Source organism: Akebia trifoliata, chromosome 14 (assembly GCF_017979445.1).
Source record: "Akebia trifoliata isolate Shusen 1 chromosome 14, ASM1797944v1, whole genome shotgun sequence".
Classification (NCBI taxonomy): Eukaryota; Viridiplantae; Streptophyta; class Magnoliopsida; order Ranunculales; family Lardizabalaceae; genus Akebia; species Akebia trifoliata.
Window position 1 is genome coordinate 12,339,494 of NC_141388.1, and position 15,694 is coordinate 12,355,187.

Genomic DNA, 15,694 nt, shown 5'->3' on the forward strand with positions numbered 1-15,694 from the left:
TTGTGGTTGAGATTAAAGGTATTAGATTTTATTCACGAGTGAAATTCAAATCCCTTACGTAAGTAGATGAGTTCACGGGGGCTATGGCCCAACTCACCACATCCCATCATAGATTAGATTTGGATAATGTTAACTAGGTCCAATAACTCAGCACATCCCATCATAGATGAGATTTGGATAATGTTAACTAGGTCCAATATAAATATCGGGCCAAGCTTTCCATTTTTAGGGTCAGGTTTGAGAGAAAGCCCATACTTCAAAAAAATGGGAAAAGATGGTTTACTAGACACTTTCTTATAAAGAGGTGTACTAAGTAATATTTCCCGAGTTTATTTTGATGGAATTATTGTTTGATCTTGAAGGCGTTATCAAAAAGCTTAGACGGCTTTGGTGAGGATACTATAAAGATTAGAGGGATCAAAATTGGACAAGATTTAACACGCATACCACCAATCAGAATTTAGACACACTAGTTCAACCAAGACTCACGATCCAATACTTCATAGGAATGGTGTCTACATGGCACGCTTTAGTTGGAGTTTAAAACACCTCGGGTTCCTAATCAAGCCATGCACTCAGCCAATGTGATTATCCTCCAATCAAAGAGTTTCCATCCAATAGAGTGTCTCGTTTCTATACATAGGTTCCTATACATAAGAAAGGTGTCTACATGGCACGTTTTGATTGAAGAATGAACGCATTAAACTGCGGTGCATGCTTGAGTAGGAGTGGTGGAGTTTTAAACCCTAATTTTCCAGCTAAAGCGTGTCACATACACATCGTTCCTATTTTATAGGAACAGGGCATTTAAGTGTAAAAAAATAGAAAAACAAAGATAGGAATCCAATCAGATGTTCCGTTCCTAATCAATGTCAGGTGACACCCCTTTTTATGCCAATGGCATTTTTGGGGACCCACTAACCATATGGATGTGTGGTCCATCCCTTATCTGTCCTCAATCTTGAGACCACATCAACTATTTACAGCGTTCTCAAAGGAAATTTTGGGATGTATACTTCATGTCCTATATTTCATACAACTTATTTGAAGCATACTATTTTCTTTTGAGACTTGTTTATGTTTATTATTTATTCGAATCAATCACATATTTCACTCGTGCACAATAGGTGACCAAGGTTGCTCTTAAAAGGGCTTTCAACGGGCTAGGCTTTGGCCCAACTCAACACATTGAGTTATGGATGGTATTTGGATAATGTAACTAGGCCCCATATTATTATAGAGTAAAACTTTCCATTTTTAAGGTGGGGTTGAGAGAAAGGCGATACTTAAATCTTTTAAAAGGCAAAAAGAAAACGTAAGTACTATTTACAAAGAGTCGTGATAATCTGACTTACCCACGAAGCATATTCAATCAACACTTGACATGACTAGATCTGCTCTCCTGTGGATACAAAACTGTACCTTTTTAACAGAAAGTATAGTTCTGTATCTTGAGGAGAGTACATCTACAGTTCTTGAACCTGTCATGTCAGGGTGTCAATTGAGTATGCTACGTGGGTAAGTCAGATTATCACCAATCCTTTAGAAATAGTCCCCCAAAGCTGAAACAAAACAACGCCCGCACGAATATGTTCCTTCCATCTCTCTCTAAAACTGCACAAAAGGGATCAACATAATTATTATGTCCCGACTTATATTGTAAAATATATTGCTATAAATTGGATGTTTTTAAAATCTCAAGTATATTGAAAAAAAAGATTATAATGATTCTAGACAATTTAATTTGCAAAATCTTCTTGTTTTGTTGGGAGACTAATGATCATAAATATTATCTAAACAAAACTGTACTCTAGAACTTCTTGTTTCATTGGAGACTAATGACAAAACTTATCAAAACAAAATGTTCCAATAAATCAATAATGGTGTTGGGATATTTTGTGTCCAATTTAAAATAATATAATTATCCTTTAATCCTTTTCATAACTTATCTAAACAAACTTGTACCAATAATGGTGTTTAATATTTTGTGTCCATTTTAAAATAATGTAATATCCTTTTTACCCTTTTCATTATGTCATTTAAGGAAAATTTATTCTTCTCTCCCACAGATCTCTCTCTCTTCTTCTCTTCGTTGTCGACAGAACCTCGAACAGCTCTGTCTCTTGCACAGCTCACTCTCTCTTCTTCTCGACACGAATTTGTCGATATCCGCAGGATTGCTATAGTTACGAAAGCTTCCTGAAGGTATGCTTGGATTTCTAGGTTGAATTTGATTTATAAGGGCTTAGGTTTTGTGGTTGTTATTGCGGGTAGCCTTGTTGGTTTACTGCTATTAAAATCATGATTGATTCGTATATATAAATTACTAATATTTAGTTACATTAGTTGAATTCGAATTATAAATATTTGGCAATGGAACAGCTACCGATTGGGAAACATGGAGGATGGAAAAAAACTGAATCATAGTAACCAAGTTTGGATTAGGCAATTACTCGATGGGGGTCATTTCGGCAAAAAAATTGAAAAAATTTAGGGGATTATACAAGTGATGTTTTTGGATTTCTTCCCAAAAATCCATCATCTTCAACCTACCTAACAACCCATCTTGTCTTGTAATATGAAGGTCGAAGAAGATAAAAGATTGAGGTTTAAGGTAAAATTTTACACTAGAGTAAGAGTTCAAAGACAATGGAATTTTGTGGAAAAATCAAGATTCTTATTTTGGAAATGAAGAATAAAAGATTTTTTTTTATAAAGATTTTGGAAGAAGAAGAATGAAGATTGTAGACGATGATATGCTTGGTTGGTCCTTTGTATGGTGAATTTGTCAAAATTTTGTGATAGTGCAATGGAGTGGTTATTAAGGAGACCTGAATGAAGTTTATATTGACCTTTGGCATTGGATTGGTGTGAGAATGCATGATTTGCAAGGAATTTTATTGCTTTTCATGGCCATTGGGTTTTGTGATGCTCTCTTACTGGCCCATGCTCCCTTCTTGTATTCTTAACGTATGAACACCTTGTTTTTAAAGAATGTTATCTTTTGTAGAACAAAAAATAACTTATAGGGATTGATCCCCATTGGATTAACATATCTTTGTTTCCAATAACCCTGATTTCTTGTAATGTGCAACTCTTTGATACAAACTGACCCTTGTAATCATGGATTTCTTCCTGTTGATGGTCACGGTTGTCATTATATGTGGAGTGACTTTCAATGGATTATGTGTACACAATTGTATGTTTTTAAATTTTTTGTGTTTTTTTGTTTTTTTGTTTTGGTGAACAAAAATTTACTTGTAGGGCAATACATGTTGGATTAACATATCATTGTTTCTAATGCAGTATATTTTCAGAGTTTATTTTGATGGAATTAGTTATTTGATCTTAAAGGTGTTATTTGTTTTAATTGTGATGAATGCACATGGTAAATCATACGCGGTTGATGTGATAAGGGCACAGAACCATAGATTTTTTTCTTTGCCTAGGAAAAAGATCTATGATTCTGTGTCCTTGCTGCATCAGTTGCATGATTTACCGAATGCATTCATCATTGTTATACTGATTTCTTTTTACAAAGAGAGAGAGAGAGAGAATAATGATTGTGATGCCCCAATGTGGCATCTGTTAAAACCAATCTTTTCCTCGAGTAGAGGACTGCGCATATTTATATGTATGGGATGTACAATTGTGTATGGCGATGGAAAAAGTCTATAATTCTATCCCATGTCACGTCGAGGGTGTACAGAGGCGTGTGTAAGGAGGGCGTGGATAAAGATATTTAGACTCCCCCACTCTTCTGATGTGGCAAGTGTTAGAATCATATAGATTTTTTCTACGAGATATGCAACTGTAGATATTTATGAGATGTGCAGTTGTGTATCTCTTGAAAAAAATCTATGATTCTAACCCATGCCATGTCATGAGAGAGTGAGGGAGTTTATTGAGGGGGAAGTCAGAAAATCACGACTCTTCTTTTTAATTTGAGTCAGCTCTTGCTTTAGTTGAGAAAAATTATTTCTCAAGGGCGCATATGTACATGTAGGACCAGTCCTCAAGGTTTGGATGGTGTTGGAAATTCTTCACTGCACCCTCAATTACAGAGAGAGTGCACCCTCCGTTACGTGACATAATCAATCATCCTGACGTGACATGTTTGGGAATCATAAATATGCACTCGTCACGATACAGAACTACACCTTTTATGGGGGAAGTGTAGTTCTGTATCTCAAGAAGTGCAGTGCAGATCTACAATTCCCAACCTGGGATGTGGATTAAGTATGCCACATGGGTAATTCATTTGGATTAAACAGTTTGATCTTAAAAAGACCTTCATCAAAAGCCTAACAATACAAGGAACATCATTAGCAGCTAGCTTGTTGTCAATAGTAAAACATTTAAAAACACACTTAACTAGCCCTTCCTGAATTTGAATTCATCGATCTTGATCTCGATCTCACCTCGGGACTTCTCCGTCGTGCTGAGTCTACCCTTTTGGCCCATCTCTTGGTACCCTTCACTTCCCAGTTGTTCCTTCCTTGTCTGTCCTTCACTCACAGACACACAACCATCATCATCATCATCTAAACGAAACAAGATAATTCTATTGTCACACTCACACCAACTTTTACCAAGAGCACCCCAATCTCAATCTATATGATTTTAATAGTGAACTTTCACCACATACACTTGTTGGGGGTGCACTTAGTAAAAAGTTGGTGTGGCAATAAAATATCTCCAAAATGACAAACAAATCCCACATGGGAAAAAAAGACAAGACAAACCCTCAGCAAGATGTTGTTGAGCTTCAAGGCTCTTTCCTCCTGTCCCACCAGGGACAACAGTCTCTCCTTTGTCTTGCCTTTGCATCAAGTTCGGCTCTATTCTGCCCTGAAGCCATCTCTCTCTCTCTCTCTCTCTCTCTCTCTCTCAAACTGAACATGAAGACATTAAGTGATAGTTGTGGTGAGAACACGGAGGTGAGATTTTATAGGTTTAATTGAGAGTGAAATGCAATAAATTAAAGCCAAAAAGACGTAGCAATTGATGGAGAATGGACGGTGGGATGAATGACATGTAGATATTTACGATTTTCGAGGGCCAAAAAGAATGACACGAGTGAAAGATCAAATTGGATTGTAAGTGTTTGTCATTCCTTCCTTTTATCCTACGAATTACGAACCAGCAATTGAAGTATCGTTACAAAAGAGAAACGCTCTCGTCACTAAATTAGTAAGATTTGAAATCATACTAATGGCTGTTGAGCTCAAATGGATCATCACATTGGAAATCCAACAGTACAACTCTCTAAATTTCATAGAAAAACTCAGATCTAAAAGAAAAAAAAAATCAATTTAAATTAATTCAATGATCTTGATTTTCAACGATTTTGATGACTATTTATTAGAAGAAAAAATAATTTATTTCTATTATGATCACTATTTTGATAACTATGATCTTTTGTACAAGTCTTTTTTATGTATCATTTCAATGGAAACGTGTAATTTTAACGTGATGAGAACCATAATTTTATTTATAAATTTTATGTTTTGTAATTAATCTATCTATTTTGAAAAATGGCGAATGCTGTCAAAGAAAAAAAATATTCCATCCTCATATTCAACCTTAAAATTTTAAGTACTTCTAACCTTCAAACATTTATGCAAGATAGAAGTTTTGGAAATGTAAAAGATGATTGAATTTTAGATAGTCTATGGTTTAGCGTTCTATTGTGACAGATTTTAGTGGTGGATATATAAAAAAAATCTGCCACTATTGCCCTCATAAATTATTTTTCACTTTTAAATAATTACCCCCATAACTATTGTTTTTCACCCTTAATTGTCCCCACAATTTTTTTTTTCTACTCTTGAATTGCCCCTAACCCCATCCCATGGGAAAAAGCCTGGCTCCTTCCTTGAGGGTTTCTACAAGGAAGTTAAGGTGTGGCTGAAAATGAGATGAGGGTCTTTGGTCATTAGTCTATGTGAGAAAGCGATAGTCGGATATGTCATCAATTTAAAAACATGAGTATCCATACATTCACACTAAAATGTAGAATGTGCATAATTCAATTAAAATCGTACAGGGGCCTACCCATATATACCACATGGACTTGGGACAACCATTATAGCTAGAGTGTGATTTTGTAGACTTTTTCCACATTTGTATTGGTCCACATGCATTGAAGGCAACCAATCGTGAGTATAACATGGTTATTTTTGTAATTTGGATGCCTTCAATATGTCGACCAATCGCACTCTTTTCATTAACACAACGTAAATAGTAGATTTGATTATCATGGATTAAAGAGGTTACTAATCATATTAACACCAGGTCAAACATGGGTGGAGCTAGGATTATTCCCTCGTGAGGGTAACTAGGAGTGAATTTTTTATTTATGAGGGCACCTAAGAGTGAATGTTTTTTTATTTTTTTTTTTTTTGCATGGAGGCAATGGCGGTAGATTTCATTTTATCCACAATTGTTATTTGTCACAATAGCTCTTAAATCCTTAAGACATTGAAAATTCTTGTGGGGGCAATTGCCCCTACTATAAATCCACCCTTGGGATCAAAGAAATTGCCTATGACCTATTAAAATTAATTTAACTATTAAAACAAATTAATTAATTCTTTTACTTAGCTAAGCATGCTATTACAATTGAGTGATGGCTCAAATAGAGAGATGCAAATAAATTAAATCCATTTGCATTTAATGGAAGAACAAAATAAAATTTAATGAGGTATGTGACTAAGTAAGAACTACCTTCCTACTAGCAATAATCCACTAATAACTTATTTTCTAGCTTGCAAGAGGGGTTCAATATTTATTCCAAAGAAACGTCTCTTTCACATGGTATGGATGGTCCAAGTGTGATGCGAGATACTCTCATAAAAAGCTATATGAATAACTAGCATAAATCACAACTTAATCGAATTTGTTGACTTGAAACAACGGAAAAAATAGGTTGTTTAGTGGACTTAGAGCAACTCCAACCAATCTCTATATCTCTAAATATAGAAATAGAAACCTCCGAATCTAATTCTAACTAGTCTTTATATTTTTGACAAACCCTCTATTTTACTATTCACATCTCTAGATTTGGAGAAAAGTAGAAATTTAAAGATGGTCTTTATTTCACTATTCATCACATAAATACCAATTGTATCCCCACTTTTTTACATAAATGTTATGTAGATACATGGGCTTCAAAACCTTTAAGGAGGTTTTGAGCTCATCTATACGAGTTTATGAGTTAACACTATTCAATTAAAGTGTGAATGGACCTTAAAAAAATGTTTTCTAAACTTCTATTTTTTGGCATGTAATGACTCACATATCCAGAAGATGAAGGAAAATGGTCAACCTAGATTTCTAAATAAAGGAGGATTGGTTGAGGGACAAGAAAGGTGTTAGGCACCTTGTCCCACCCATCATAAGATGGTTACCAATATATGACCATAGGTGATTTTGAAATATTAACTTGATTTTGAAAACAAAGGAAATTATGAGGAAAGTTAAGAAATCGATCCACTATAGTCTAGCTTAGAAAAATCAAAAAAAATTAGATTGATAAGCAAGTCAAGATAAAAATGTGCTTGTTAGAATTTTTTGTGAGCCATGAATTTTGATGAAACTCCATGAGGATTTCCCATTTTTGGATCCAAAAGCCTTTTTTAAAAGGTTTATAGTCTAGTTTTAGAAAAAGAAAAAATAAAACAACAAGCAAACTAAAATAGAAATGTGGCTCATTGAAATTTTTTATGAACCATGGTTTTTGGTGAGAATCCATGATGATTTCCCTTTTTTAGATCTAAAAGCTTTTTTAAAAGGTATATGCTTACTTAGGAGCATCTTTTTGTTGGTTTAGCCTTTGGGAGGTGTCTATGAGTTGGACACCACCATGAAAAAATTAGGGATCTAATATATACAATGTGTCCATTTTGGACTATTTTTATTAGTTCTAAAGGTCGAATATAAATCCATATGGACCTATACTCTTGCTTGTAGCCATTTTATAAGTGAGTGTATGCAAAGTGTCTGTATGCGATGAACTTATCAAGAAAAGATTACCTCTAATGAGGGTTTATTCTCTAGTTCTATTGCCATCAAAGTAAGTAAAATAAGAAAAACTATTATTCTATGAAACTTAAAGTGTAAATAAAATAAAGAAATTGGAACATCTACACTATGATTTTAAATTGCATAGAAATATAGAAAGAAAGTAAAATCTATTCTAATACTCTTAAGAAGTTTATAGGAAGAAATTACCTCTAAAAGGTTTTACTCTCTACCTCTTTACCTTACTAAAGCAAATAAATATCTACATAATTATAACTAAAGCAAACATGAAATAAACTTGTTTGAATATAAAGAGAGGGGCTAGATAGAAGGGAGAGTTTAGAATGAGAGAATGAAAGGTTCAACCCCCACCATGGTTTTCTTCTTCTTCTTCTTGATTTGAGCTTCTAGGAGGTTTGGAAATGCATTTTAACAAAATGTTGGTAGGCTAAAGAGCTTTAGGGAGAGACTTGGACATAATTTTAACTTCTTGAGCTCCTCCTTCCTTTTGTCTTAAATAAGGTCCTATTTATAGCAGTTTGGGAGAGCCTTGGAGATAAATAAATGTGTCATAAACTCTAAGATTCTCATTATTTGTAATAAAACCTCTATAGAAACCCCAAATGACCTCTATTCTTTTTGGACTTAAAGGTCTTTCACTTATCTAAGGTCTCACCAATCATGATGATCAATAGGGTGGGATTGTAAAAGATCCTAGTTTCTATAGAATTCTTCGAAGATGATAGAAGAGTCTTAGATAGTTAATTTTGGGTAAAATTCTAAAGAATTAAACTAGATGGCATGTAAATAAGAATAATAATTTTGGATATTAATGTCATTAACTAAACTATCTCTCTAACAACCTTGGGTTAGTCTAGTCTTTGTTCACAAGTTCTAGCAAAATTCTATGAGTTGGGCAAAATTGTCAACACCTCTAAAACTTGGTCTAATTACATTGAGTCTTCTAGAATTGATGATGAACTTAGAGGGCATAAATGTAAACTTCCTAGATTAGGCTCTAACAACTTAAGGTTAATGTAGTAATTACACTCATGTGGGAACCAAATTGACCAAGGGTTTTTATTAGAAGAAAGATGAAAATTTACAAAAGAACCTTGGTGATGAATTTATTAAAGAATTAAGGTATGAGTAAAAATGTCAAATGAGGGAGATTTTCTTAAGGGAAAAAATGATTAATAAGTGGGTTAAAGGGTAATTAACCCTTAATAAATTCAAGTGCACATGAGACTCAAAACTATCCAACAGAACTGGCCTTAGGTGACCAATGGCCATTGCAAAATTTCCTTTTGGCCGTTGGTCACCTTCATACTATGTAAAAATTTCTTCTAGCTATTAGTAACCTATGGCCAGACTAAAACTTAAGTCTGACCGCTGGTTACCTCCATACAACACAATTTCTTCTTCTAGCTATTAGTAACCTATGGCGAAGCTAAAAAATAAATCTAACCATTAAGTACTTCCATACCAGGCTAAAATCATAAATTCAATTTTATCTGTTGGCTCTACATGGGATCTTTGCAACCACTTGAAAATTGACTTGAATCAAATCCCTTCTCGGAAGGCTTTAGTACTTTTGGGCTTGGCCAAGGTAAATGGGGTGTCTACATGTTACTCTTGACTTCCATTTTTTAATCAAATATGTTTTAAATATAATTTTTGTCCCCTACTTATTTTCTATTATTAGTATTCAATATTTTAATTTTTTTTTCATTAAATATTTATAAAAATTTTAAAAATCAAATCAAATCAATTGTTTGACCAAATTCGACAGAAATTTGTAATAAAATAAGTTTGATCATGAATATTCATTTTTTTAAGTTTTTTTTTTTATAGAAATAAATAAAAATAATGGTTGATTATTTTTTATATATTTAAATTGGGGTGTAATAAGTAAAGTTGGGTTGCCAATGACAACTTTATAATTTTTTAATTATGGAATAGTGAATTAGAAACATGAATAGTAATATAGAGGGGGGTACCCATTGAAGTTCATTTTCGTTAGGAGGAGAGCATCTTCTCTAAAATTTGAGAAGATGCCAATATAGAGACAAAAAATAGAGATTTGTGTTGGAGTTGCCCTTAAGACCTATGCACTTCAGGTTGCCATCCTTTATCATACTCCATTCAAAAGCCGGAGAACAAAGGGTAGCAATAGATCCAATTAACTAACTTGGTCCAGTATTTCGGGTCCAATACCCATGTCAGTAGCACAACAAACCAAAAGTGGAATGAGCAGATAGAGCAACCATGTCCCAGATTGAGATCAAAATCCCTAGATACTGACCCTTGGATTACTCATCGAGTGCCTACTTTTTTACTTGCTTTTACGTCAATTTGTTCTCTGTATATGAACACAATAAACTTGATATCTACAACCTCACGGAATACTTTTTGTGTTGGAGAAATTTGGAAATTAAAGATAAAAAAGAGATAAAATTTTCAGAAAATCGATCCGAGACACAAGAAACATTATTGTCTTTAAACCAATACTTACCCCCACCACGTGCAACGTAATCGAAAATATGTTGCCAGCAAAGTCGGTTGCAGGATACAACAGATCAAATCTAAATTTTTTTGATTGGCTTGTTGAATCTAATCACATTCCTCTGAACATCAAGATCTTAAGAATCCTTTGATCAAATGAGAGCACTTGTGGGAAAGAATTTAAAAACACAGATTATTAAAGAGTTTGTATGCTGAATTTTTTTTTTCTATGAAATGAATGAAAATAACAATCTTTAAATAGATTATGAAGGGATGTGTTAGACACCCTTCAAAGAAATTCAAAAGATCAATGAGTGCCAAAGCAATCATTGGGTTTGAAATCAATTTGATAAAGACCAAGAGGGTGCAACTTTTACTAAAATAAACTTTCTTTTAAAAAAGCAACTGTTTTGAAAAAAGAACTAAATGGATACAACAGTTGGACCAAAATCGATTCCAACCATTTGAATTAAAAAAAAAAAAATTCAACATTTTGGACCTAAAGCAAATCTTTGTGAATTCATACTTAACATTCAACTTATTTAATTTTTGCTTATCATGGGTATCCTCACCCGTTAGGTGAGACTAATTCCACAGTCACACACACTGCCCTTTAAAAAATTCCTACATGCAACTAATTGAGTCGAGAGTCAACCAAACCCTGGAGAGTGACCCCAAGGAATTCATTGTTTGGTGGGGTTTCAAACATTCGACCTACCCTTCGTAAGGAGCTTATCAAGGCTCAGATTGCCACTAGGCCAACCCCTTGGGATTTACATAAACATTCAAGTTGAATGGTAACTTCTGGTTAGTTGTTTTATCTTAAACATAGATCCCAACATATTTGTTACTCAAATATGTCATTTACATAAATCTTTTTTATTTTTTTCATAGATCAAACTCTAGTTTGGACATAATGGGATTAATGAGCCTAAGATGCAACAAAATGCATTGTTTATTAAAGCAATAAATTCACCCCTCTTCCAATGACGTATGTCAATTAGAAACACTAGATTATAAGAAAGAGTATTTTGAAGATAATGAAATAATTAATACAAAGACCATCTAGAAATTCAAACAACTATATATGTTTGTTTCGGATTGAATGTTTCAAACTAAAGGAATATATAAATGGAAGTACGTAGTAACCAATTAGAGGTTTGATTTGCCGACATTATCGATAGTAGACGCAAACATCTTTCACTTTCGCAAAATTAAATTTGTTTTCTCTCACATGCAGGTCTACTTGCATGTTCTATTAACCATTTAAAATATCATTCTACATAAAATGGGACTCTCAGTTACATTAATTTATAGGAACATATGGCTCACACAATAGAATTATTTTGGAGAAAAGAAAAAAACATATTTTTAATGATAAATAATTGTTTAGCAGGCCATGTAAAACATTATTTTAAAACTCATCTCGATCTTGAAGACAACTGAGCAAAATGTGAATCGTCCCTTACGTTGACTTGTTCTTCACATTGACTCATTTGATGTTTTGAAATTATCGACCCAACTTATGATAACTTGGCTGAATCAACTGAGTTTTGTAATTTTTTAATATATAATTTACTTATTTTCCCATCGTGAATATACACCTGAAAGAGAAGTGGATATAAGAAGAGTTGTTGTTGAGATCTATCAATGTCTAAACATCTTTGTAATTCTTTTATTTGAAATTAGATTCGAATCACAGACAAGAAATTTTGTGGGTTATCAAATATGATACATAGTGTGATATGGTCAAAACAAGGTATAAGGTATATAGTAAGAAAAGAATGGATACCTCGGAGACGGATTCTCTCTGTTTCTATCCAATTTGTGTTCATATAAATTTTCAAATCAAATCCTTTTTGGATTTAATCTATCTTGTAGCTGGAATCCTTCATTTAAACCCTAATTTTTTTATCATAACATACTAAATGTTGGGTCTTAATCCGACCGAGTGACAATCATGCCAACTTGGTCAAACTTTCGGGGCCATCAAACACTCCAATGATTTGGAGAGGGTGATTCACTTGTCCTTTATGGACTATTTAGGGAGTAAGTATTGGGTCGATTTGGGATTGTCGGATCATATCATATCTAATTTAATATAATAAAAAAAAGTCAAATAAATTTCATATATATATATTTGAATAAGGTGTATAATGTAATCTACATACTTTCTCACATCTATTAGACTGGTCCCTATAGGTCGAGTCATGGTTGATCTAAAATTGATCAGATCTTGATCCAAATCCATATTTTTTTGCATTGGATCCGATCCATATTGACAGCCCTACCACCATGGATGTTCCTGATGAAGCTTATCTTTACTATTATAACGAGAGAAAGTGTAGTAAAAGTGATTAGACACCAAATTTTTTATATCATAAATGTCCTCATCTTTACATTTAAACTAAATATAATCAGGATTATTTTAGCATAAAAAAAGAAAAGAAAAGAAATTGATAGGGTATGACCCTATAATAATATTAAAAAACTCTTAGATCAATATTTTGAAAATACAGATAAACCCTTTTAATACATGTGTGTTTGCACATACCACCTTCTAGTATTAGTCGGGGCAGATTTACAATAGGGCAAGTGTCCCACTAGTTTTTTGAAAAATTACATTCTCCGCACCAAAAATTACATTTTTGAAAAAAAAAAAATAATAATAATAATAAATAAATAAATAAAATAATAAAATTAGCCATTGTCCCCTCCCCACTCAAAACTTTTGGATTAATCCTTCTATTTGATTAATATTTGACAATTGCCCCCACTACAAGAAAATCCTGGCTGCCCCCTGAGTATTTATAATAACAACAAACGAAAATAATATAATAATTAGGTTGGCTTTACTAGGTCACTTAACTAGAATTCGGCCCAGTCGGATCTCCTGATTGACCGGATCCATTCCTACATGTGGTGACAGCTTCTTGGATGGACTTTAGCTAAGCTAATAAAAGTCAAACGACTTAAAAAAAAGAAGCCAACCCGATAAATAATTGGGTTATAATATATGGGTCAACAACTGATCCGATTAACTCAACCGCATATAGTTTTTGTTCATATATGAACGTTATTCATGGGCGGTGAAAAAAATATTCATAAAACCCAACTACCCTCCAACACGTTATAGCTGTTTTAAACGTTTGACCATTTGACTAAGAAGTCCAACAGCATTAAAACTTCTTTGAAAATATTAACAAGGTGTGGTCCCTTTACATCTTACTCATGATAGGCTGCATGATGTGACATGATGATCAAGATCCCCGCGTTTTTACTAATGGGTCCCACATACAGCAGATAGGAAACTTCCTTGTTATGTTGATAGGTGCCACACGGGTTATAAATTATCGAAACAAGAAATTAGTGTGATTTTTTTTTTTTTTTTTAGAATTGCTATTGGCATCCCCAATATTTCCTTATTACACCTCAATTTTTTAAATTATTTAAATTACAAATGTCCGCTTCAAATTATAATCTCAACATTACAAAATATTAAAGCACAACTTTCAAATAATTCAATAGTTGTTTACAATTAGATTAGACTCATAAATAATCCATAGCCTAAAAAATAAAAATTTAACCAAAAATAAGAGATTAGTTATTGGCACCCCAATTTTTACTTAATCATTCAACTTTTTTTTTTAATTGGGGTGTAATAAGAAAAAGTTGGGGTGCCAATGACAGCTCTTCTTTTTTTTTTTTTTTTTTTTTTTTTTTCTTTTTTCCTAAGCAAACAAGGGTAATGCTAAGAAATTGCCATGACTCGTTTATGTAGATGGGCCCACTGACCCCATGTAAGCTGATTGGTGATTTCTAATCATTGCATTCGACATTTTGCATTACGGGCTTGTAATCCATGAAGTTAATGATAAAAAAAAATTTAATTTAAATAAAACTTCAATGGCTAAAAATCATCGATAAGGTTTACATTAAATCTTTCGAGCTTCTATATTTTTCATCTCAGTGTTGATAGCAAAGTTCGTATTTTTTTTTTTTTTTTGTGTTGGTAGAATGTAAGAAATTTCTTCGGAGGCACTTGACCAATATAAATTTTGAATTCCAAATGAAAAATTTGCCTTCATTTATTGCTTTTCTATGATTTTCTACCTTCCTAATTGCATTGTATGACATCATGCATTGTTAGGTTTGAAAACGTCAACATATCCGTTCCACAGTTTCACGTACAATCAATTCCACATGACGACACATTATCGATGTAATGTCATAGTTTATATATAGAGTCGTGATTTTTGAATTTCGAAATTTGTTCACTCGTTTTGTACACGGCTAACATGGCAAGGGCATATAACCATAGATCTTTTTCTTCGGAATCCTTAAAGAAAAAAGATCAATGGTTTTGTGCCCTTGCCACGTTAGCCGAATATAGACTGAGTGAAAATTTTTGAGTTAGAAAATCATTAGGGTTATATCTATTCACCATATCATTTGTTTAATTGAAGATCGTGCCTAACTACCACCAAGTTACAATCTAAATTTTGTATAAAAAATTATTGGGATAATCTTAAAAGAACTTTTGATCACGTTTCCTTCTTAGGTATTGTAGATACAATTTTTGCATCCACCTCGAGATCATGTTTTGGATCAAGATTATACCATTAAACTGACAAAATGATAGAAAAACATAAAAAAGATACAAAACACATAAATTTTTACGTGATTCGACAAAAAGTGTTACATCCACAAGTTTGAGAAGCCATTCCATTATATTCCAAATCCAATAGTACGTGATTGCATTCAGCCTTCTCCCATATCCCTCTTTTCTTCTTCTTAAACCTTAAATCTAAAATTTAATTCTAATTAAATTACAATTATCCAACTCATCTTTATCTAAATAATTTCACATATCCATCTTGAAATTCTCATTAATTGGTGTGAAATGAATAATCCAAACGAGAGAATTTTATCCCACCACGGGTCTTTGATGTTGTGATCATCCCATCAAAGATGAAATTGAATGCTTGATTTGTGGAGCAACACATCAATGTTTTAAAATTTGAATTGAATATTTTTCATGTTGATCAAACCTTGGTTGGACCTTGTTTCAATTCATTTGGACTAATGTAAAATTATTAAAATTTTATATATATTCTTAAAGGTAGAGGAATGTCAATGGATACCCATTTAACCGAAATCGAAA

At 33.0% G+C, this 15,694-nt stretch overlaps 1 protein-coding gene across 1 annotated transcript; it reads right to left on the reverse strand.

The window, feature by feature from the left end:
• Positions 1 to 4,374: 4,374 nt before the first annotated feature.
• Positions 4,375 to 4,861, reverse strand: GEA6 (Stress induced protein). The gene is given in 3 exon segments (XM_086424532.1): positions 4,375 to 4,513; positions 4,742 to 4,812; positions 4,814 to 4,861. Coding segments are annotated over 3 exon segments (258 nt in total).
• Between the last annotated feature and the right edge of the window lie 10,833 nt (positions 4,862 to 15,694).